Below are 22935 nucleotides of genomic sequence, written 5' to 3' on the forward strand. Positions count from 1 at the left end.
TTTCCTACAAGCATGATAGTGAGGATGATGATAAAGTGTGTGGGAGACAAGAGAAAAAAAAAATCCTGTTAGTACAAATAAAGTAAAATGGGCCCAGATACCACGGTGATGAGTGAAATGGTTAGAAGCAAACAGCCTAACGGATATGCTGGCATCACTCCTCCTCCTTAGAATGACCTACAGGGAAAGGACCGGGCCAGAGACATTTTCTGGAGAGGACAGCAAGCCAGATTACCGTCACATCGACTCAGGGTGCCATGTAATCAGGGACAGCACAATTCTGGGCATGGAGAGGAACAGGCCTAAAAAAGGGACCTTGGAGAGGGGGATGCAGTGGGAGTGCAGCAGCTTGGAGACAGCAGACTGGGAACTGGTTGTCACAGGGGAAAAAAGGGCAATGGGCAGTCGCAGGGACAAAAGGGTAATGGACAGCAGAGCCAGGAGGAGCAATCTGGACAGGGCTGCGGAAAGGAGCCAGCCTCGGAGCAGCCCCAGGACGGAGCACGCCAGTTGGGAAGCAGCTGTACAGCCACAGGGTGGCCAGCGATGCTGCTGGCAACCTGTGCTGTAACCAAAGGGTTAGGGCCTGAGGGACGAGCCGGGGGGACCTCAGCCAGAGACAGCCAAGGGGCAGAGTGCGCAACGTGTCCGCCATTTTGTGGCGGGGTGTCCTGTCACGGAGCCGTGTCCTGCCAGCCACCAGGGCGGGCCTTGTCAACCCCACGCTCCGCAGCCATGTTACAGAAGGCCATGGTTTGGGAAGGAGGCAGCACTCGTAGCCCAGAGCTCAGCACATAGAAGAGCGGACGTGCCTGGGGAAAAAAGCATTTTCAAAACACTTTGGCTGTGCATTTTCTGCCTTGCTTTGCTGCCACCCTCTGCAACTCCTTGCCCTGCCAAGAACTTAAGACTTGGCAACTTTGCACAGGAGGATCTGCGGTGAAACCAGAGCCCCTCCAAAGGCAGCAGTGGGAAAGCTGGGCTGATGCGGGGCGAATTTATTTCAGCAAATTTAATTTTATCAGCAAATTTATTTCAACCCTCAGCAGCGACCGCTTCTCCTCGCCCCACGTCGCTTGGGCGAGTGGGAAGCCGCAGAGGCCGGTGCTGAAACCAGCCCCACAGTGAGGAGCTGGGGGCACGGGGTGCCTGCTGCTGCTCCCCCAAAACTTCTATTTTACTTTATTTTACCTTATTTTACCTTATTTTATTTTACCTTATTTTATTTTATTTTACTATTTTATTTAACTTTATTTTACTATTTTATTTTACCTTATTTCACCTTATTTTACCTTATTTTATTTTATTTTACTGTTTTATTTTACTTCATTTTACTATTTTATTTTACCTTATTTCACCTTATTTTACTTTATTTTATTTTATTTTACTATATTTTACTTTATTTTACTTTATTATCCACCTGTCAGTTAGGGCAACGGTTCGGAGCGGGCACCGCGCCTTCCCGCCCCTCCACCCTCGCCCCGCCCCTCACCTCCCCTCGCCCCTCATCGCCCCGCCCCTCCTCCCGAGCGGGCTGCCCGGGCGCGACCAAGTGCCGCGAGGGGCAGAGGGGGGAGGAGCGCGGCCCTTGTAACGTGAGAGCCGCAGAGCTCCCATCCTCCCTCCTCCCCCCCCCCCCCCCCAACCGGACTTACCACTTCGCCGCCCGTCCGGCGCTAGGGAGACTTGGGACGGAACGTACCATCGGCGCGGCGGGGGAGGGGGAGCCGGGCAGGCGGCGTGACTCGGAGCGGGTAGCATTCAACCAGCACACCGCCGGCTAAACTCCCGCTGCTTTATTAAAGCTGTCTGAGCTGACCGCGGCCGCTCCACGTCCCCTCCTCCCTGCCTCAAAGCGCGGGGCAGCCCCCCTCCTTTCTCCCGCCCCCCCAAGTCGGGCCGGGGATGGTCCGTCCCGCGGGCGCGGGGCGCCCTGAGGGGCGGGGGCGGGCTGGGGCCCTCCTGCCAGCGGCGCCGCCGCCATGTCGGTGGCCTTCGCGGCCCCCCGGCAGCGGGGCAAGGGCGAGATCACGCCGGCGGCCATCCAGAAGGTGAGCGGGGGGCGGGGAGCTCCGCGCGAGGCGGCCGTAACGGCTCCCGGCGGGGCGTGCGGGCGTCAGCGAGGGGCGTGCGGGGAGCGGCGCCCGCCGGGGGAGGCCTGCGCCCGGCAGCGGTCGGTGCGGAGGGGACGGCTCGGTCGCAGCTGGGTGGAGCGCTCCTCGCAGCCCCCTCGGGGGTGCAGCTGCGTCCCTTCGCCTTTGCTCTGCTCCCGGCCCTCTTCTTTCTGCTTCTCCCTCCCGCGCAGAGGTCCGGCTTGCTCGGCAGCCGCGCGGAGTGCCAGCCCCAAGCTGGCAGCTGGAAGGTCTGCCTGCGCCTGCCGCCCTGCTCCGGGGGCCTTCTGAGGAGAGCCTCGGTTCGAGCTCTTCCTCACGAGTGCGCTCCGTGTCAGGCTGCGGTGTAAAAAATATTACCCCCTTTACCGCCATTTGTTTCTAGTGAAAACGGGTACTGTTTTTCTTACACAACTCGATGTTGGCACGTGTGAAGGGATCTGCGAAGCGTGTTGGTGTAGGACTGTGTTCGTGATACTCTCGAGAGCGTGCAAGTATACCTCTGCCTAACTGCTGGAGTTCAGAAACTCGGGATATTGCAGTCCCGTCTGCCTTTCCTGCTTGAGGACATGGTTTCCAGGTCCAGCAATTTCAGGCAGGAACAGTTGCTCACTGATTATTCCGGTCTGCTGTGGTGAATCGCTGGTTTGAATTTAGGAAGTCTTGACTGGTTGGCTTATTCTTACCTGGGTGTAAGTCCTGAGTGGGCTGCGTAAGGTTTCTGACCTTCTTCATAGTAAGGGTGGATTAGCTGAAAGAAAAAAAAAAGTGTCAGGCCTTACTTCTTTTTTTTTCATAGGACTTGTGTGGGTTGGATTCCAAGGGAAATGGAGGTAATGGAGTCATGAGCCTTTTGGCTAATGTCTTGAAGATGATTACACCCTGTTAGTTTTGTAAAACTCACTAGCTGGGTAGGGGAAAGAGATGTGAACAATCTTTCCACTGAGAGGAAGCAAAGGAAAAAAAAATCAATGTAAAATTTTCCATTTCATAGTAATTTTTCCCCTTTAGCTGAGTAGACATGGGTAACTTGTCTGATAGCTCAGGTTAGCCGTGGTTCTACTGCCTCTTGTATTTTTGTAGGAAACCAGGAGATCTGCAATTTCCATGGTTTTAGGACTTTTTTTTCGGCCAGAGAAGTAATTCACATATGTTTACGTTCCTGGATACTTCTGTAGTCTTATGTGTCTATTGTGGCAGTTAAGCTGTGTTTTATAAGGATTCTGTACAAGAGATTTGTAATGTTCCAGTGCATTTCCTTGAAACAAGTTCTGTGGCAAGCTCAGTTCCTATCAATAACCATTTCAATGCCTTTTATAACTAAATTTATGGACAGCTGTGGGCTTTGGATGGGGGAAACCCAACGTGGGGCATACACTTTTAAGAAAATTTCTTGGTAGAGGTTAAATGAAGAAACTGAGAACTTCCTATGAACTTCTTGTAGATCAAGCACAGGTAATTGAATGGGGAACTTGACAAATGTAACAGTGACTTAAAACCCTTAAACTGTAAGCTCTAAAACTAAGGGGGAAGGTTAACAGTGTGTTGTATAAGTAATTGGTTAAAGTGGAGCTTTCTGGAATGCTAACTTTTTTTTCTTAATTGAAAAAAAAAAAAAGCTCTGAGAAGAGGAGCAAGGCTCAAATTTATCTTCAGTTTCCCATGAAGAATGTTAAACTTAATTCACACTTCTTTATCGTTTCAGATGTTGGATGAAAATAACCACCTTATTCAGTGCATAATGGACTATCAGAACAAAGGAAAGACATCTGAATGCTCTCAGTAAGATATTAATCCAAATCCTGTGGACAGGATAAATTCGCATCTAGATCACAGTTGTTGATTTGTTTAGCTCATGTTGAAGGAAAACTGTGCTGGGAGGAATAGAAGAGTATTGCTGCAGATACTGCACTTTATTTTTTTGCTGTATGACTATCGCTTCTGTCAATTAAATGTTGCAAACTGATTACTGCACGTTGATAGTATGATGATGCTTATGAAAACAGGGGCTGTATAACTGAGATAATCTCCTGTATCATAATTAAGCTTTGGGAAGGAGGTACTCTTGCCTAAGAACAAACAAGACTTATCTTAAAAGTCTGGCTTGCTAAAATATCCCCTGCAGATCTGTTGTCTAGTGGGGTTTCTGTAGAGTGATCAGGGAGACAGCTGCGGAAGGAGGGAATTATTTTCCCATTACTCGGACAAATGTTCCATCATGTGATGACAGGCAGAGTATCACAGTATGGCTCTTGAGGCCCTTCGTAAGAGAACTGGTAGTCTGGGGGGAAGATGGGGTCGTACGTGGTAGGTATTTTGGCTTTAAGGGAATGCTTTTGTTGATATGAGTAGGATGTAGCACAGTTACTATATTAAGCCGCATGCAAGCGTGTAGCTACATATTTGTACTCTGTTCGTGCTTTCAAAGCTATTCTTGTGACTGTGGGCTAGATGTTGATTCTCTGGAATGTGGTTTGGTAGCAAAAAAAATAAAAATTCCACAGCAAACTTCCAAAGCTCAGGGTCCTGATGAAGTGTTTGCACTGTTCTTGGTCGTGATTCATATTAATGTGATACCTTGCATGTGGGGACAGAGTAAAAGAAGGTCCCTTTCCCCAGTGTTTCTGATTGAGATTACACCAAACAGCCACACTTATACTCTAGCTGTCTCCTGGAGACTTAGTTTGAGGCAGGAAGTGAAACAGTTGAGAACAGTATCGCCATGTTTTAGACTTGCACTAGCAAGACAGGAGCTGTAGAGAACAAGCACAGATTTGGCAGAAAATCTGGGAAAGGTGGGGCAACAGGGAAGTGCAGGGCAAGGGTGTAGATTCCTGATAATGGTACCCTTATAAATCTCTTTAATTTTGCTTTACATAAGTAGCTTTCTTGACATGCGTAGAGTTGAAGTAAATGAAGTAACGTTGTCTTCCTGACTTAATGCCTTTTTTGCTTTGGTTTTTTTTTGGTAGGTACCAGCAGATGCTGCATACGAACTTGGTTTACCTAGCCACTATAGCTGACTCCAACCAGAACATGCAGTCTCTACTACCAGCAGTAAGTACAAAATGCTGTAAAACTGAGTGAAGAGATTTTACTTGGGATACTGGGGTGGGTAAGAAAAGGAATTTGAGGTACTGATCAAACATTTAGCCTGCAGTTGACTGTACAGTGAATACAAGCTGCAATGTCTCTTCGTGCCATGTTTGGAGTCTGATGTTCTCACTGCTTTGGTCGAGCTCACAATCTGACTGGTTTAGCTGAAGACTGATGGTCTGGGATTAAACATGCGAAGACTAGCTAATAAGGCAAGCCAGACAACCTGTGTGTACTGCACTTTCTCACCTGGGAGTTTTCCTTGTGTGTCTCTTTGTCACCTCACATAACAGTACTGTTTTTCCCCCCTGCTACTTCAGGGAAAGGTTGGGAGTTTGGGGGATTTTTCACTCTTGTTTTTTGCTGAAGTATCATGCATTCTTCAGCTTCCATGGAGCGAGGTGGTTGGGTGAATGTCTGTTTGCAGAATTTTAGGGAAGTCTCTTAAATTCTTTTTCTTAAATTCTTTGTTTCTCTCCTTTATCTGAAAGTGACCTTTTTATGGTAGGTAGTGATAATATGTAAGAAATAAGGTCATGCAGACTTACCTTGAGAACCTGCATAGCTTTACAAACAAAACGTTTGCTGGATTTGCCTTTTGTTTAATCTACAATTTCTCTGAATCTGTATTTCTGAACTTGTATTTCATAACATACCACCAATTTTCCCCTCCTTTCCATTGTTTATGGAATGGTGAGGAAAGATAACAACAAACATGAAAATAGCTTGCTATCTTTTTGTGTGTGTGTGTGTTAATCAGAAAGCTTGGGGAGTTCATTGTGAGTAACATGAGGAAGTTCTTTGTTTTTTTGGTAATAAGACTTTTCTTGAATTAATATAGTCTTGATTCATTTCTGTAATATGAAGCTAAAAAGAATGTCTATAAAACAGCCATTCCTAGATACTAGTTCTCACCAACTGAAATTGAATTACTTTTTCTTTGGTCTCTGGAGGAGTGTTCTCCAATCATTGCTACTAGCGAAGCATCTTTTCAAGTTGGTACCTAGAGGACTATAGAAACCAGTGCTTCATTACGTCCAACCTGTTGTGCCTGCAGAGGCTTCTCTTTTTATAAATCCAAGCTTGTAGCTGTGGGGGAAGGGAAAGAAGCCTTTAAGAGGGTTGTGCATTACTCAGCTAATATGTTTTTTGGAGGCTTAATTCATATCCTGGTTCTGATGACAACTGGAAATGAATTTGACCTTATTGTAGTCCCTGGTGCACAGCCCTGTTCTCACAGTTGAATGTGGTGACATTCTCTTAAGAAAAAAATGAAGATAGGGCCAGGAAAGACTCTTGCAGATCAGGACTGAAATACATTTCTGATCTTGAATGTGAGGTATATTCTATACTAGCGACAAAATAGTTTTTTTCTTCTTCGGATTACTGGGTGGGCGATACAAATGCAGCTTCCTAGTTTTCCTTCTAAGATAAAATGCAAAATGAAATTTAGATGTTCAGTCTCACTGAAGTGTAAAGGCACTGACCTACCAAGTCAAATCTTTGAAAATCTGCCTGAGATGTAGTAACTTAATCAGTTAAGTGTGACTTCTAGCTGAGGTATTTGGAAAATCATTCTTTACAGTTGTTATCTTCCCAATGAATTTTAGCCAGAGAAATTTGGGATAACGCAAGCTACTGCTTTTCTCAATATAGGAAACTTCTTCAGACTTGCTTCATTCGTTATCCACTTCAGACCTGAGGAAGGTTAAGCTGACTCTGAAGTCACTTGGCACATGCTTCTGTGCCAGCAGTTGAACAGTCTTACTAAATTCAAGGGTTGTGGCTGGCAACAGTGAAATGTGGAGCAAGATGCTGGGTGTGGAAACACCTATTTTTTTAATAGTAGAATACATAAACTTTACGTGGGAAGCTACTGCAATGGTAGTAACAAGAGGGCTGGAGTCTGGATAACTTCTAAAGTTGACAGTATCCAGTCTATTCATACCTGGAAGATTGTTCTCCAGTAAAATATACTTCTTGTTGTTTAGATTTTATCTCATTTTCATTTTAATCAAATAAATACACAAATAAATACACAATAAATAAAACACTCTCAGGAATTTACAAAACTTAAATATTGCTTTCTGTAAAATATTTTGTGTGACAAAACTAAATTGAAAACAGGATGCTGCCGTTAAGATAGCATTTTCACTGAGCAAAATACCTAAATGGTCAGGTTCATGGAGATTTTTAATAATTGGGTCCGAGTCATTTTGGCTTATAACTTAATTTTATCCTCTCACAGTAGTCCTTAGACTTAACAGTTCATATTTTTGGGGGAAGATGTTTGTACTATGCTCTTTTTCACACTTTTTGTCTGTTATTCAAGGTAGATGTTGCTTCCTTCCTGTCTTTTGTGTTGGACACATGTTGGATCTTAAAAATTTTAAAAAGGCAGCTTCTGTGCCCCTGGTCCATGTGTGTCAGAATGCAGTATTGTAATCAGGCGACTGTACATCCTTTCCAAAGTGAGTTTGATATTGCCTGTGGGAAACAAGATAAGTCTTAAACTAATCAAAAGTGTAGTGAACCAACTGTGTTGTGCAGAGAAATGCTTTGGTGAAGGGCTTGGAGGTGAGGAAGAGGTGAAACTGAAGTAAGCGTTGCAGGCTGTGGGTGAACAGATCTAGAAAGGCTCGCAGCTCCAATGTCACAACAAAGTTCTTGTTGTCTTTGTATGCACTGTAAATGTTGAATATTATATTTAGACTCGTGATAAGAGGCCTTGACATCAGAAGACAAAGGAAATGTGAAGTTCATCTCCTTGAGCTGACCAGTCTCAGCAGTGTGAACAGCACCGTTGCTAAGGGTAGGGCTGTTTTGGCCTGTCTTCTGAACAGGACGGGAGCAGTGGCAAAGTCTGCAGTTGATGCAACTTTTGGTACCTCTTAATGAGTTATGACATGTTTTCTTGGACAGCAGTGGAAAGTCTATTTACTGTCACCATATAGGGTCAGCTTCCTGAAAAGGGTTTGTATAATTGAGGAACTCAACACATGGGTTTGATTTGCATTTGTCTGGTTTTAAGGGAGGCAACAGCAAAATACCAGTCTCCTTGAATTGTAGAGAACAAAGATGCAGTTAAAGGTGGTTACTGGGACTTCCAAGACCAACCCCCAAAAAAGTAGTGTGCGTAGAAGCAGTATGCACGCATAGCACATGTGTGTTCCTAACTATGTGGGATCTCAAACTGCAAAGTAGGCATCTTGTCCTCCCCAACTTTTAATTCTTAAGCTTTCCTGAGAGAAAGCTTTACTGATGTTAAAAACTTATTGCCAACTATTGAATGAAAACAACCTTATTTCCTCAGGCCTTCTATCTTCCCCATGCAGCTTCTTTTTACCAAGTATTTATAAGAAAAGAACTCATGGCTGTCAGGTTACTGGAACAAACAGAGGGAAATTTTTGTACTGCACATGAATGTGTTCTTTTTGGCATTTTTACAATGGGCAAATACGGAAGCTAGCAGGAATTACATGATGGGGAAGGTTTTTTCTTCTTAAACACAGAAAAACTTACTCTTCAGACTTTCTCATGCAATGCCGCTTGCCTTCTGCCAGTATGTGGGGCACTTGATTTCAGTGTGTATTTCAAGAATGATGAAGATTAAAGGGTTATGATTATTATTCACTTCTATAACATACTAACGATCTCATAAAAAGTGCCAATTTATTCCACCAGCAAGCTAAATTCTGTATGTGAAGTGACTTGTAAGAAAACTCATTGAGTTTCAGAAAGATGTATGCATTAATTAAATTATTTTTCTTTTTAATAACCTTTCCAATATTATGAAACTAAAGTTACTGAAGTGGCTTTTCTTGAGAATTTTCTTTAAGTACAACTTTTTATAGGACTTGTGTCATCCCTTCATCTATATTCCTCACAGTCTAGTCTCCGTCTTGTCACAGAGTCCATGTCATTATAGTTACAAAACACTTATAATATACAATGGTGATGGGTGTTTATAAAAACCAAATGTCTACAAAAAATGAAATATTGGTTACTTCCAAAGAACCTGATTCAAGAGGTAAAAATCATTACATCATCTTAAAAGTACTTTAGTACTTTTCAAATGGGCACTGTTCAGTCTGTGCTTCTAATGTACTTGTGACATGATTAGCTTATAGAAACAATTTTGTGTCTTAGGAACTGAAGAATGTGCTTTACTTTTTTTAGTCCTTCATTCTGAATATAAAATTGTTTAAAATATGCTAATTGGGAAAAAAAGACAGCACCCAGCAAATCCGACTATGACTCAGTTCCAATAACGTAAAATAAAATTTGCAAATACCTCATTCTTACCCAGAATGAGGAATCCTAAATTAATGAAGTGCATGTCTGATTGCATACTATTACATAGTAAATGCTTGATAAAGTCAGGTCTCTGTGATACTACAGTGGAAAATCCGTTAGTGGTATCTTCTTTCCTTATGATCACAGTTGGCATCAGTCTTTGAACCTCTGGCTTAATTCTTTATATAGTGAAGAGTAGGGTAAGTGTTGATAACATTATTTTTAAAACAGATGGAGAAAGCAGTATGGTATACTGTTCTGGATTAGCCTTTCAGGATACAAGTCCATGCCAAAGTCAAGTTCAAATGTAAACTAACTGCTAAAGAATGGCGTAAAAGAAAGTTTGAATGTTTCCTGCCATAAGGCAAGTGAGCTCTTAGTCAGAAGTGGAATGTGAATTTTGAAGAATAATTGCTCTGATTAAAGGTTAGATAAACAGTTTTCAAAACCTATTAATTTCTAGAACACTTTATGAAAGGCAAACACTCAATAGGAGGTGATGACAGGAGCACAAAACAAGCTAATGTTCCTGAGAAGAGGAGGAATGGTGTTGGCATTCATATCCACCATGTTATGCAGGTATACTCCAAGGAGGATTTCTGTCACTGTCAGCAATTGTGCTCTTTAAAACAAGAAATTTGGATACTTCATTTTAATGTGGAGCTTCATGTTAGAGTAACTTCGACAAAAGAGCAATTTTCCAGCTGTTCTTTGAATGAGAGGCAAGTGGAGCAGCTCTGGGATAGGTAAAAGAAATTAAGCTTTGTGTTCCTGTACTGTTAATAGAACTTACCAAGCTAATGCAAATCCTTAAATGATAAAAGGTAACCTGTTTGTCTGCAGTCTCTCCAAAGAATATTATTTCTTACATTAGATCTTCCTTCAATTCTTTTTTCACTCTTTTTTTGTTTGCTATGTTTTGTGCATGAGAGTCATAAGGGGTAAGGCTCCATCAGTAACACTGTCTCTAGTACACAGTTATTCCTTAGCAACAAAGAGCCTGAGAAACGTAGGACATCTATGTTCATTTTGCAGTACCACAATTCTAATAATTTAACATTAACACTGTTTTTGAGTGATCTCAGAGTCTAAACACTTCTAATGAAATGGTAAAGAAGATTTTTACTGAAGTTGTATGGTTCTGTTAGAGATGAGATGTAATTATTTCTGTCAGTAGACTAGTTCTTAGGTATGACTAATCACCAATCCTAAAAGCAGTACATCATGGTGGAGCTGTTTAAGTCCTTACAGAGAGGTATAGTGTGTCTGTATCAATTAATTCTTTGCTCTATGCGCAGCACATGATCTGCTGTATCTGTTTCCTTTGCTTGAGGCTTCGGGTGCTATTTGAATTGACCTCTGAATGAGCACTGATTGCTTCCACGTTCATCTTATGTAAAAATGTGGTTATGGCATATTAACCAAATGAACTAGTTTTACAAATAACTAGTCAGATTTTATTTATTTACTTATTTTAAGCAGAGCATGGAAAAAGGCATCTGTCACCACGAAATGGAGAAACTTCCCTTTACTAGAAGGAGATCTTGTAAAACTGTCAATAATACGAGTTTTTTAGAAAACTTAAAGGCAAAACAACTAAATTTCCTTTTAATATAGGGTTTGCGAGTTGCTACTTACCTAGTCTTTTGCTGAGTCTTTGTCACAGCACTAGTACGTACGTTGCTTTGTGTCTTTTGGGGCTAGTAGAGTCATCCTGCTTTAGCGAAAGTGAATTAGATATGATGCATTTTAAAAAGAATTTTCAGATTGCGGACCCTCAGGTTACCCATGTGTGTTGTAATCTTGTAATAAAAATTGCTTTTCCAGGTTGATTGTTTTGCTCCAGAGAGGCTTTTAAATGTTGGAAAGAAGTTTGGCTGTTTGACAGATTTTCCCATTGCCTTCCCCTGGTTAAGCTGACATAACCAGTGCTGTTCTCTCATCAGCTGCAGTTCTGCTGTTTGATGTTTCACTATTGCTGTACAACGAACCAATCTGGAGAATCAGCCCAGGTTGATTGGGGGAAAGGTGGATATTCTCAGTCTGGGTTGGTTCAGGTTAACTGCAGGGCTATTTAAATGGCTCTGTTGGTAAGACTGAAAGGGAAACGGTGAGCAGCTGCAGGGAGCTGCTTAAGCCAGCACTTCGACTAAAAGAAATTCTTACCAGAACATGGGATTTTGAGATGTTACCATGTAAGGGGTGAATTCATAGACCGCTAGTGTACCGCACGTGAAACAGGAGGATAACTCCAACTTCTGTAAGCTACTTTGCCTATATTGCTAATCAAGTGTGTCCACATGGGGAGCTAGTGCACTGTACGCAAGGAACTATTTATGTTGCCTGCTAACTTCTGAAGCTGTTTTAGAAATCACTAAAAGCAAACAGCCAATTTGATTAAGGATTATGCTCCAAAATGTAATTCTTCTGTGCTTGAAGATGTGATTTGCCTCTCTCCAGTACAGTGTCTGTACAGTATGTGTCTGTTTCAGCCTTAGACAGTTTGCCGAGAGCGGTACCAGGCACTCTGGTGGCATCAGTGCCGTTTGTACAGATACCAGTCCTTTTGACTGTACCATGTTGCTGTTTCCCCAATGAAATGTACCTCAGCTTCTGCAGGATTCTTTGTGCCTTAATTGAGTTTGCTTAAGGCCTTCTGGCTGGAATAGAGGTGGGATTCTTCTCCGAGGTTATTGAATGCAAGCAAAACCTGTAAATATTGGACCAGATATTAAAGCATCTTAAAAGCCAAAGAGGCAGGATATAAATGGCTGTGGAATAGAAAGCTCCTGCTTTTGAAGGCTGATACAAACTGTGTTTTATGGAGCTATAGAGGATCTTTAATTTGTCTAGTTCCTATAGCTGAGGGTTTCCCGACCTAATGCCCACAGTTAACTTATTCCTAGTCTCTCACAACGAAATCTGAATGTGTACCAGATCATTTAACTTGATTTAAATAATTCCTAGTTGTGTTGAGAGTTAAGAATTGTGTGATTACTTTAAGTAAGAGAAGAGCTATTGCTATGGAGACAATAAGTAATTTAGGGTTAAATTTTTCTATTTCTTAAAATGGTGTTAAGGAATATTTTTACAGTGAGATACTTTTGTGAAGTCATTTGTACAGTTTGAAACAACTAAGGGTTCCAGTTTGCTCTTTGAGTAAAATGCTTAATTACTATGTCACAAAATACTGTAACATTTTGTTCAGATATCAAGTCAAGATTTTTTTCTGATTATTGAAGATAGCGATGTAAATCAAGACCTAGGAACTGGTTGTCACTGTAAAATCAGAATTTTTTACTGCCGGTGTCACAACTGATACTTCCGATAATGATAGCATAAATTACATTTGTAATTAACATAGGCACATTAATTGGTAGACACCATTGTAAATGTTTTCACACAGAAATCCCTTCTCCCTGAGTATTACTGAGAATTTATATAGGTGGTTCATTTTTTTTCATTTAAGATGCTCTCAGTACAAGGTACCCCGCACCTGGTAAAGAAGAGTCACAACCCAATTACGTATATCTTGGTGCTTTCAAATCTCAGAAATGTATCCCTTTATGATCTTATTTCCCACTCTGACACCTCAGTAAGTGCTCTGCAGGTGCCGTCACCATCTATCGACAGGGTGCTGTTCTCTGAGACTGGGACAGGTGCTGTGATATTAGCAATGTGATATTCGCAGGGCAAGATACCTCCTGGGATGGGATATTTTGCTTTGTAGAACAAGGTATTTGAGAACTGAAAGTAAAAATGACCAAATAAATTCTGAGTTAGGGCTTCTCTTAGAAAGATTAGAAGGCTTTTATGCTTGCACTGCATGTAGTTTTTAATTGTTATGCTAAGACAATTTCAAGAAAATTGTATTTGTGGTAGTCTACTTTAAGTATCTTTTATTATATGTATTGATTAGCGGTACTTTGTTTTAGTGTGCTGAACAATATTTCTTGTATTTTACATTTTTACTGCTTTAAGAATGTTGACTACTGAGTTGGTATTCCGCCTCAGTTTCTATAACAATAAATTTTCCATAAACAAATCTTTCAACCTGCTATCGATGGTAAGAAGAATCTGATAATTTGACAGAGGGCAGGGAAGAGATGATAGATAAAAGTTCCAGATGTACAGTTCCGCTATAATAGATTTTTATTGTTTGCTGTCTTGCATTTGATCTATTTTATAGGTTATTCTTACAAGTTTATGATTTCAAATAACTTTTGGGATTTGTAGGATTTTGCTGAAAATTGTCAGTTAAAATCTAATGTTTATTTTTCTTGTCTCAGTTTTTTTATTAATTTATAATTGCAGGCAAATTTCATTCTTTATCTAGTTTGGCTTACCAGAATTAAGCAAAATAGTTTATTTTTTCAAGCTGATAAATTTTAAATGCTTGTAGCAGCAATAAATTGTAATCTGTGTGTTTGGGGAGGTGAGCCAAAAAGTAGTGTTTAGCAAGTGAAGCCATGTCTAACGCTACCTTACTTCTAATTCTTTAATTTACTTTTTACTCATAGTAAAATATTTCAAATTTTGTACTTAATAACTGGAATAAAATTAGTAGAGATTTTAACTTCGATTCCTTTCCGTCACTTAGCCAGCAAAATAAGGGAAGTTGCCTTTCCTTTGGTTCTGTCAACCCACCTACATGTGGACGTAATCTCATCCGAATGACTGAGTCTATAGGATTCATGTTGGGTCACTTTGCTTTCACAAACTGTGTGGGTTTTCTTTCTTCCTTTTTAACTTTTTAAAAAATATTTGGCTTTTGAATATTATGTGGTCGTTTTGTACTTTAAAAGGTCTTCATTGTGCCTAGTGCATATTACAAAAGTTAAGGAAATTGATTGTCCCAGGTAAAGAACAAAAAAAAGGCTAAATGACCCAAGTTTATACTCTTTTAATTAAAGGTGATTTCAAAGACGTTTATTACCTCTAGAAGCATGGAATAACTATGAGAGAAACAGGGAAATTGCCATTTTAAAATATTTTCCCTTGTTTTCTTCTGGGTGTAGCCAGTAGAAAAATGCTCTGGTGGAATTTCACTGGGGAACAATTATATCAGCAGCAGACACTTCTTTTTAATTACTATTGGGTAATGATTGGTTTATGACCCCGACATAAAGGCTTATAACATGCTTAAAAATATTCTATATAATGTAACTCTGTTTCTATTGCATATATGTATGTGTAATTATCTCCAAATCCTATTTAAACCTTGCTCTCATGTCTTGTGTTGATGAATTCCTCAGGTTTATGTGATTTATATGGTGTCTTATATGTTTAATGTTATTCCTCAATTTATTGACTGTTCTCCTGGGGTTTTCTTTGTTGTTAAAGCATAAATTGGATGATCTACTTTTTGTGTGGATCATACATTAAATTGTATTTCTGTCATATCCTTTTACGTTCATTTCCTTTCTATGTTTAAAAAAAAATTGTCCTTTTTGACTTGTTTTGCGTAAAAGGCATTCAGAGTCTTTAATCACTGGTTGCCTGTCTTTGGAGTCCTTCTGCTTTTATAGTATCTTTTTGTGATTGCTTTCCCCAAACCAAACATAATACCACGGCATTTTATTTCTTGTGTTGTGTGCCTCACTGTTATATCAAGCGCTGCAGACTTGTAGCTTGGAGAACAGGGTTCACAGTCTGAGAGCCTTGTGATTCCCGGAATCAATCCTGCTGCTTAAAAAAAGGGTACAGTGTTTGCTACCTTCTAGTTTTCTTATGAGATAGTTTATATTAATTAAAGATCACATTTATTAGCAGCTTGGACCTTTTTTTTAACATTATTCTCAAGGCTCTCAAATGGATTTGCACAGGTTTTTTGGCCCTTTCCATATCCAGAAACTTCTTTTGCTAAATTATCTGGTAGTACCTTTTTGGGTGCTTTTATTACTCTCTCTGCTCTCAGTTCCCTGTGGTTTGAAGTCTTTTACAGGTTTTTGCACCTATTGGGATTTTAAAAATCCTTAATGGTTGTCGCTTGTTTTTTTCCTTGTCCTTGAGCGTTTGTTCTTTGAACACTTCTTGATCCCTGCAGCATCCATCTTAGTATTTTAACAATAGTTGACCTCAAGTTAGAATAGATTTCAGAGTAGGATTGTATCGTTTTTGTCTCAAATAACCTTTGGAGGTTTTTAGTGCATCTTTCTATGCGTAAGGGCATGCATGTGTCTATGCAGTAGCACTTGCAGAATAACTAAAACCTAGCTATGAGCTAATTTTTTTCAGTACTTTATTTTTCATTATCAACATGTTGTATGAACATTAGATTTAGTTACGATTTATAATTGGAATCTTAAGAAGTTCATCTTATTTTTGACAAGTGCTAACAGGACATGCTAGCGTTCAGCTTGGATGCTTTTTTGGCTTTGATCTGTTTGCTAGTACTGGGCTGTTGTTACTCCCTGAGCTCCAGCTCCTCATGCAGCAACACCAAGTATTGGTTTTACTGGTATGCCAAACAATACTTTCTAAATAAAATCTAAGAAGTTTTTGTTTCCATTTGTTTCTCTGTATGTTGGTTTTACATATTTGTTAGATGCAAAGGTAGGATGATAGTGGACTTCTAAAGGTGAAGGAAGGGAAAACTTAGCTGATGTGGCCTTACTCATCCCTTCTGCTGCTCACTAGTGGAGGAAGATGAAGCAAAATGGAGCTGCATTTCACTTACACTGTTCACAGCTGCCTTTCACTTCTACCTTCTTCACCTTCTGCTGCTTCTATTATAGGTTGAGGAAGAAGCTTGCTTATGAAAGGTCATTCTCCTCATTGTGGAGGAGTGGAAGGAATTTAATAAGAGAAGTCATCTACTTGCATTTTTCTTCATCTCCTTCCTTCCTCCTTCTGAGAAAAAGCCTTTTACTAATTTCTTGAGGTATTTTTAAGACTAGTGCTGGGAAAATAATACCTGCTCGAGGTGTCTGGAGGAATGTTGAGAGAATAAACCAGTACTGCTCCCTCCTCCCCTCTCGCCAAGAAGTGAATACATGTCTCTACTGCACATGTGTCTTAGAACCATCAAATATCCTGAGTCGGGAGGGACCCCAAGGACCATCGAGTCCAACTCCTGGCTCCACACAGGACCACCCAAAAATCAGACCATGTGTCTGAGCATTGTCTGAACACTTGAGCTCCAGCAGGCTCAGTGCCATGACTGCTTCCTTCCCTGGGGAGCCTGTCCCAGTGCCTGACCACCCTCTGGGTGCCGAACCTTTCCCTAACACCCAGCCTGACCCTCCCCTGTCCCAGCCCCATGCCGTTCCCTCGGGTCCTGTCGCTGTCCCCAGGGAGCAGAGCTCGGCGCCTGCCCCTCCTGCTTAGTACTCCTGCTGCACCCATGTTACACGTTGCTGTTAAGAGCCTCGTAATGAGGAGGGGTAGTGGTAAGGGGAGCTCCTCTAGACAGGAATGTAGTTCACCCCCTCTGTTCTTTCTGTTAAGAGAATTTCTGAAAAATACACCCATCCCTGTCTCATAGGAAGGGCTTTTGCATGAATAGTTACGGCTTTTTAGACAGGGTCCTCAAAAGCCAGAAACCCATGCTTTCTCTTTTACAGAGATTGTTTTTATTCCCCTGAAAGCGTTTGGCTAAGATTCGTGAGGAGACTACCGTGCTCTCGCAGGAGTTTTTAATAGGAAAATGAAGCTGGCTACTGGCCGTTCCTTTGCCTCCTTCTATTGCCGAGCATAGAACCTAATAGCGAATTCCCCCTTGTATTTGTTGTTTTTCTTGCTCTCCCTCTTTGAACTCTCAAGGTTATTCAGTTATTTTCCTCACAATTTCATTAGGAAATTTGCCAAAAACATCCTTTCTAGGCAGCTGTCTCTGGACCTTTGGAGGCCAGCACTAATGTGCTTCCAGTCTGTAGGGGGTGTTTGGCACAAAATTATGAACTAGGCCTTCGGTGCTTCAGGGGAGAGAGGAGAGATCTCAAACATTTTACCACACCCAGGTGCAAATTTCTGCTGGTCTACGAGCATTTAGAGGCTTTCATCTCTTGTTGTACCTGTTTTGTCCTGGTGCAAGGTCTGTTAACAGCAACAAATCGGTGATAGGAGAGGATTGTGACAGAGGAGTTATTTTTCTGTTGAACAAACGTTGCCTTGAAGGAAAGCTTTTGTGTGGGAGGGAGTAATTCTGGCGATCTTGAACTGTTCAGGTATAATTTTTTAATGAGGCATTGATCTGTGTTTTTTTAATTCTGAAGCAATGCTCGAAGGTGCTGTAGCGCTGTCTGCCTGTAATACCTCATGTAAAATTGATAGAAATATTAAATGTTTGGCGAAAATTAATACCGAGTTAAGCGTGTCGGGAGAAAGCCAGAACCGCTTTCCCGTGCCTCCTTTTCGTCCGCTGCCTAACAATATAGGCAACCAAGCACCGTGCCATATGTACGTATAATATATTTGTCAGACTAACTGCTTCCCATGTTTGACTAAACTGTCTCCTTTCAGCCACCCACACAGAATATGCCTATGGGTCCAGGAGGGATGAGTCAGAGCGGCCCTCCCCCGCCGCCGCGCTCTCACAACATGTCTTCAGACGGGCTGGTAGGTGGGGGCCCTCCTGCACCACACATGCAGAACCAGATGAACGGCCAGATGCCTGGTAAGTTTTTCTCCTCCAAGACATTAACACCAGCGTCGCTTAGCAACGGGAACGACATGGGGGCTCAGGGGATACTAGATTGTTGATGACAAAACTGCTTTGAATGCCCCCGAGTACGAGCTCTCTTAGAGTTTGTTAGCTACAGAGCTACGTGACCTGTATTCAGTGTTTATCAGGCTGCCCTTGGGCTTTGATGTAGCTGACACACAGCATTCCTCTGATGAACAGAACTGGCTAAATTTAGTCTGTTTGAAACCATGCAGTACAGCTGGCTTTAGAAGGCTTATTGGGGAAAGGTATTGGCCTGTGGCTGAGCGAATGCAAATCCTTCCATAAAAAGGTGATGTGAAATTGTCACGGCTAAATAATTAGATAATAAAATACATCTTAAAGCGTGAATTTTGGACGTGGGTAAATATTTAAAAATAAAAAGTAAAAAAGATTAGATCGCTTCTTTGCAGCAAGTCATACAGTTGCCGCTAATCCTCTGTGTTCTTTATTATTGAAGACACGTTGAATGGTAAGGGATTTGTGGAGAAATGGCCTCCAGTTTATTGTTCTAGGTATAAATTTTGTTGGTTTTTATACCATCCTATTTTGCAATAAAAAGAAAAGTGCTTGAGAAGTCAAAAACAAAGCAGTGAAACAAGATGGTAAAATTCCACATCGTGCCTACTGGTACTGGCTTTGGAGTAACTACTCCCTCCAGCAATCAGATCAGAAAGAAGGGAGCCCTGGAAAAGCACGCTTCTTTATAGAGAGGCTGTTTTCCAGAATTTCCACTCATAAAGTCAAACTGCCTATTTCGTGTGAATTGGCTTTCAACTTAAAATTGCATTCACAGGATTCCTTTTGTTCAGGACTCCTTCATTTTTCTGTGTGGAGGAACTTTTCATACAAAAGCTCTTCAGGGTATTGGTCCTTCCAGGGAAGGAATCTGTGGACAAAGGATCTTCGAAAATTCACCTCACAGTGGTCACAAGGATAAGCCCCACAATAATAAACACAGTAAACAACTATGCAAAACTGAAGCTAAAATTGTAGTGATTGCTGTAGTCTCTAATTTGTGTTCAAATCTTGATAAAAATGAACCTGATAATGACAGCTTTTCTAAGAAGAGTAGCTTAATACAGTCCACAGGTCTTGTGTAAGAAGCATAGTAAAAGATCTAGAGAAGATGTTAGTTTCATCATACGTGTTGGTCATGGTCTGCATTTGTAAGAAAGAGCAATATATACAACTCCCTAAGTAGGGCAGAGATACTCTGGTTGAGGAGTCCTCTATCCATCAAAGATCCATCAGCTCCCATGGAGAATAGCATTGCTTCTCACAAATCAGTCTCTTTGACCCTCTAGTGTAATCATATTATTGTTATTATAATGATCTTTTCCAAGGAGAAGGATTACTAAGTCACAATGTGAGCATAATGACTTCACTGCAGAGCCACAGGGGAGAAAAAGTCACTCCTTAAACATACATATTTTGTAATTAGGTAGAATAAGAAGAGAGTGCTTATGAAGATATGTGAAAGGTAAATAGGTTTGTTTGGGTATTCACCTAGACAGATACTTAAATAGGGTTTCCAACTAAGCTTTAATTTAGCCTTTCTTCCAACATATACTTTTTTCGAATATCTGTTCCTTCCCTTCTCTGTTTAAGGTTGTCTCTGAGGATGTGAAGATAAACAGCTTAGGATGAGGGCATCTTTAATATCGGGAAGGCATGCTAAAATCATTTTATAGTTACACTCTGGAGAAGGGGAAAGAGAATCATCTTGTTAAGTGGATAGCTGAATAATTTTTAAGTGTTTGTTAGCTTGCTTCTGTGTGAGGCTGGCTTTATTTCATGGACACACATTTGCAATTATTTATTCAATCTGTGCGTTTGCTTTCTCTTTATAGGGCACTTAGTGTAAAATCGCATAGACACTTTGTCATAGAAGCCAGATACAAAACTTTAAATATCTGAAAAGATGATCTGTCCAAAAGAAGTCTCTAGTGTGTGAGTGAAGAGAATCCAGGGTCAACAACCACAAGTTGACTAGCCTGGAAGAAGTAAAATGGGTGCTCTTAAAAATGCTAGCTAGGGATTTCTGGAAGGCTTTATCCAAGTAGGGGCTTCCACAGGCCTGAGTATTGGTGGAAGGGCTACAGAAGGGCTGTAACTAGACAGCTTCTCTTCAGCTGATCAGAAGAGCTGTCCAGTAACACTCAGTGCATGAGTTGCTAGAAAGTTCTGCCATAGACCTCTCCCTTTACATGAAGGGCAAAGAGTGATTTTTCTCAAGTTTGTGTTCTGGTTAATAGAATGCCTGTACTACTGTTGGGGCCCTTAATTGCACCCCATGACAGGTGAGTGTCTGTGTCCTCACGCTGGGGAAGACAGTCATGAAGAGCGTTTTTCAAGCTGTAGTGGAATTCAGTGTTATCTGTACCTGTGACAGATGATGGGTTTTACCTTTAAAAAACAAACAAACAAATCTTGTTTGAAGAGTTGCATTCACTGAATCTGTATGATGTCAAGTGTAAGGGCGGTCTGGATTTGGAAGGAGATGATGAATAATGTCACAAATGCAAATTTTGTCACAATGTCGCAGATACAAACGTTGTTTCAAGTGCACGTAGGCTGACTTACAACTTAGTCTCAGGGCTAATATACTGGCCATTAGTGGTTGAGAGGAAAAAGGACTTCCTGTTACAGTTAGGTAAGATTCTTACTCCACTAACTTGAGGATAACACAGAATCTAATTAATACAGCATTTAAAGCAGTTACTTTAATGACAGTTCTGCACTTCATGTGTCATTCATATTCCATTCTTCATTTATATAAAAAGAGTAATTATTGTGTCCTTATGCAGAAGAACCTCCTGAAATATGTTGGCAAACCGTATTCAAAAGTTATTTGTCAGATATGTTCATACTATTTTTCATTTGCAAGTGTTTTTTTTTCCATACTATGGTATTAGCTTTACCTCTGTCCTTGTCTCTAGCTAACCACTAACAGGCTTCCTGCTTTAGATGCCAGAACATACAGAAGTCTGATATTACCTCTGCCTGCTTGTTCTTATGAGTGCTTTCTCCTGTTTTGGTGCTACCCTAACCATGAAGTGTAAACCAGCCCATTAGGGAAACTAGTTTGTGTGTTCAGCAACTTCTTTCTTGTGGTGCTTTGTATCTTCCCCATTTTGCTTCACATATTACTGGTTTTCAAAAACTTATTCTACTGTATGATTGGTGAGCTCTCTTAATACCTGTTATAGACAACTTTAAAAAACAAAAAACAACCAGAAAATCCCACTTCCAGACCCCAGCTTTCTGGTACTAAATCCCATGTCTTCTTTCCTTTTCTTAAGAAAGAAACTGAGCGAGTAGTCTTCTCACAGTCCTGGTAATATAGTTGCTTGGCACCACAGTCTGGAGACTTCTTCACCTTAGTTTTGCTTCAGCACGTTAATGATCACATCGTTAGAGATGAGCTCATTTTTTTCTAATTGAACTGTCTTCCTATTCTTTCTATTACAGGTTTAGACAGTGTTAAATTGAAGCAGGGACAGTACTGGCAACTATACTTCTCTGTCATGGTCATAGTCCTATTCACTGTCTTTTTTCTTCCTGTATTTGTGAAGGATCCGCCTCTGTACAATTCAGCAATCTCTGCTTACCTTGTTTTGCAGGAACAGTGAACTGCACGTATGATACCTTTATTGTCCTTTTCACTTTCCTCAATATAATAAGCTTATCTATTCATTTCAGTGAAGTGTCTTGAAAAGGTCAAGTGGCTAAACATATTCGTAAATGTATTTTCTTTCTTCATGTTGGCTTTTAGTAGCTGTGCTCCTTAATTTGTTACCTTCTGTCAATGTTACCTTCTTATTCCGTGTTTTTTTCTGTTTACAGAACAGTTGGTATTGCCTCTGTGACCTTGTGTACAACTTTTAGTCTAAGTCCTTATTTTTGCCTTCATTCTGTCCTAGATTAGCCCAGTTATTTCCTTAGCCAGGGCAGAACACAGGAGCTGTTTACATGTGAAGGCAGATGCTTTTTTTGCGTGTGGAGTTGCATAACCAGATCACTATCCTCCTGCAGCTCTACTGGAATAGTTTATTTTATGTTCTTTTAAATTTCCTGTATTCCTTAACTCTTTATTAATGAGAAAAGCCTGTGGCATGTTTGGCAACAATGGTGTCTTCTTGGTGAACTCTGTATGTGTCAACACTCGCCTTGTTTACAGTTGACCTCCTCTGTCACATACTCTAGTTGTGTGTCTTCATAAACTCTTGATGTGATGCTTGTCATACGCATAATCCTTGCCTTTCATTTACTTCTCTCACTTCTTGTATTTATATCTAGTCATACCTCTTACTAATTTTACTCCCAATAGCTGTTCACTTCTCCCAGGTGAAGTAATGAGAAAGCGGCTCAGATGGTATTGTAGCACAATGTAATGTTTGTACTTTTTGAAATATCCATTAAGAGTAGATTTAATTCAGAAAACAGTCCAGTTCCAACCTGGGTTTCAGGAAGAGGGGGAATAAACGGTAAAAGCATTGTGGTTGGCCTTGGGGGTATACAAACAGGTTGTTCTTCTTTGTGAGCACGAGAAGTGAGCTGATAATTTGTAGGCTGTCCTTCCAGTCATCATCTTCAACCCTAATAATCTGTACATACAATTGCAGAATATTGACTGTAGTTTTTATGTTCAGTGTTAAATGTGACTATGACCCTTCTTGTTCTACATATATTTGTACCATATCAATGTTAACACTGACTTTAGAAAAAATGTTAACTTTCAGAAGTGTCTAGTACACTTCATTT

At 40.8% G+C, this 22935-nt stretch overlaps 1 protein-coding gene across 3 annotated transcripts in view; it reads left to right on the forward strand.

Moving 5' to 3' along the window:
• The first annotated feature begins 1569 nt into the window (after positions 1–1569).
• Positions 1570–22935, forward strand: part of SS18 (SS18 subunit of BAF chromatin remodeling complex) — a 38958-nt gene continuing 17592 nt past the window's right edge. For all 3 annotated transcript variants that reach the window (XM_083823491.1, XM_083823492.1, XM_083823493.1), the window contains exons 1-4: positions 1570–2051; positions 3817–3893; positions 5084–5168; positions 17967–18120. In XM_083823491.1, coding sequence (XP_083679617.1) covers positions 1983–2051; positions 3817–3893; positions 5084–5168; positions 17967–18120 — 385 coding nt within the window. In that variant the 5' untranslated portion in view covers positions 1570–1982. The remainder of the gene's footprint in view (positions 2052–3816; positions 3894–5083; positions 5169–17966; positions 18121–22935) is intronic.

The sequence above is a fragment of the Anser anser genome, assembly GCF_964211835.1.
Source record: "Anser anser genome assembly, chromosome: 2".
Classification (NCBI taxonomy): Eukaryota; Metazoa; Chordata; class Aves; order Anseriformes; family Anatidae; genus Anser; species Anser anser.